The sequence below is a fragment of the Lactuca sativa genome, chromosome 4 (assembly GCF_002870075.4).
Source record: "Lactuca sativa cultivar Salinas chromosome 4, Lsat_Salinas_v11, whole genome shotgun sequence".
NCBI classification, from domain to species: domain Eukaryota; kingdom Viridiplantae; phylum Streptophyta; class Magnoliopsida; order Asterales; family Asteraceae; genus Lactuca; species Lactuca sativa.
Window position 1 is genome coordinate 38,221,263 of NC_056626.2, and position 2,653 is coordinate 38,223,915.

Genomic DNA, 2,653 nt, shown 5'->3' on the forward strand with positions numbered 1-2,653 from the left:
AGATAATTAGAATATATCGTTTAATTTCATTCTAAGGGTATTTTAATCGATTAATATAAATTTAAAAAAGCAAAATTACATATTTTAAGGGATAATAAATTCTATCAATTTTAAAAATTTAATTGTAGGGTTGATAATTTTCGGATATTCTGACAGAATATTTTTATTAATATATTGAAAAATAACAAATATGCTTGAACTATAAAAAAATACACATTCTGACAGAATATATACTTTGATTTAATGAGTTTCTTGAAGAATAACAAAAATTTGGATACAAGTTAAATTTTTTACCCTTGTTTATATTACATTCTTAGAAAAGAAATTTTTTTATATACTATTCTATGATAATGTTACACTTATTAATAACAAAGAAACACAATATATAAATCATTCTACCAGAATATACTATTACATAGTTTTTTCATTATATTGTAGATTATTCTGCTAGAATAATCCATTTTTTTGGAAGATTGGTGGTTATTGTTCATCTTCAATTCTTCATCCCATATAATGTTATCCAGCATTCAGGCCCTCCCCTTTTCGTTGGTTCATTTCCAGCATCTTGACCCCTAATCCATTTTAAAATTCGCTTACATTCTATGAGATTGACATTCTAAAACAAAATTCACACAAAACCATACAAAAACATAATAAGAACATATCGAGAAAGAGATCGGTAGGTAAGTGAGCTTACGAGATTACATTATGTGGTGTGTTTGGTAATCCACTCCTTAAGTTAACTTGGAATGCAAGATTCTATTGTAACAGAATCGAAATTCAAGATTATATTCCAGTAGAATGTTGCAAGGTTCATATGTACCCTGTTTTGCTTCGATATCTCGACATTAAAAGGCATTAAAAAAACAAAACTAACAAGCTAAAGAGAAAAATGACTACAAAATTGACATAACAGTAAATCCAATTTGATCAGATGAATTCAAACAAAATTCCAACCATACATAGAAATTCAAAGCTTACAGAATGTCGTAGCTTCAAAATCTAACCTGCCAAAAGCTTTAGTATTCTTAAAATGATAACGAATAAACCACAATCTAATAGCACCAAAATTGCATTAGAGAGTTTCTAAACACACGAACTCTTATCAAAGTATAATGTCAAATGTTCAATATACCTGTAAATCAATTTTGGTATAATGTTCAACTACTTGTCAAAAACATAGTACCCAGTAATCACAAGAAAATGGATAGTTTTTCTAATCATTCCATCTAAAGTTTAAAAACTCTACCATTAGTTCATTCAACAAACATTCTTCAAAACTGATGGTTGCATAAGGTGACCAAAATTAATCTAACAAAAAAAATATAAAAAAATATGGAACCCATATGAGATTAAAACCCCAAATCTGAATAAAAACCCTAATTTTCGGAATTAAATTTGTTCCCCCAGAACAAAACCATAAGAAACTTCGTTCAAGAACATACCAGGTCTAAGCTTTTGTCCGACGATTTTGGTGTTGGCGTACGAAGACATCACTAGACAATTTCCACCATTAACAGTGATTATGGATTTTGCAAGGAGACGTGAGTTTTCTTCACCCCATTTACACTACCAACGAAAATGGCAACCCAAATGAGCAAAAAGCGAAAGTTTGTAGCTGATGGCATGTTATTTGTTAAACTAAATGAGGTCCTAACAAGGGAACTTGCAGAGGATGGTTACTCTGGTGTTGAGGTTAGGGTTACCCCTATCCGCACAAAGATCATCATCAGAGCCACTCGTACTCAAAACGTTCTTGTCGAGAAAGGAAGAAGAATAAGGGAGTTGACCTTACTTGTTCAGAAGCGATTCAAGTTCCCAAAAAACAATGTGGAGCTTTATACTGAAAGAGTTAACAACAGAGGGCTTTGTGACATTGCCCAGGCTGAATCTTTGTGTTACAAGCTTCTTGGAGGCCTTACTGTCCGTAGGGCTTGCTATGGTGTTCTGAGATTTGTGATTGTGAGGTGATTGTGAGTGAGAAACTTAGGGCTTAGCGTGCGAAATCAATGAAGTTCAAAAGAAATTATCGTTAACGTGGGGAAGAAATAAGCCTCTGAGATCAGAAAGGGGATTGTTCGTATAGATAGAATTAGGGAAAAACGATAGGAATAGGTTTATGGAGCAGACGTGATTGGGATTTTGATCCGTGATATAAGAAATTTTCCATATATATTGTAACTTAAGTTAGGTTTATACAAAAGAAAATTACAAATATACCCTTATCTAAGTTTTTTGAATTGATTGGTCCACATCCACATAATAATTAGTTAGTTATAATACTCTCTCTCTCTCTCTCTCTCTCTCTCTCTCTCTCTCTCTCTCTCTCTCTCTCTCTCTCTCTCTCTCTCTCTCTCTCTCTCTCTATATATATATATATATATATATATATATATATATATATATATATATATATGCAAAATAATAAGATCCATGAAGACGAATGACGTAGTGAGAGCAAAGTGTGGAGGACATGCGATTTCCAAATTCCATTTGAAGCGACGACCATACGGAATAATGAGTTCTCCGATGATGTATGCTTTATCTTTTTTCTCCCGTTAGGTTTATTTATCTTTATTATCTTATGATCATGGATTGGATTCTTTAATCTTAAACTGTTATCTTTTTCGAAAATCCAGGGAGGCCAATGTAG

At 32.1% G+C, this 2,653-nt stretch overlaps 1 protein-coding gene across 1 annotated transcript; it reads left to right on the forward strand.

Annotated features, from left to right (window-relative positions):
* The first annotated feature begins 801 nt into the window (after window positions 1-801).
* Window positions 802-2,008, forward strand: LOC111917746 (40S ribosomal protein S3-1). The gene has a single exon (XM_023913405.3). It carries the CDS (start codon window positions 1,582-1,584, stop codon window positions 1,969-1,971), a length of 390 nt encoding a protein of 129 aa, XP_023769173.1. The 5' UTR covers window positions 802-1,581; the 3' UTR covers window positions 1,972-2,008.
* Window positions 2,009-2,653: the final 645 nt, after the last annotated feature.

What these genes read in the sequence shown, in the direction of transcription:
- LOC111917746 (XM_023913405.3), top strand. Translation starts at nt 1,582, where the DNA reads ATGGCAACCCAAATGAGCAAAAAGCGAAAGTTTGTAGCTGATGGCATG.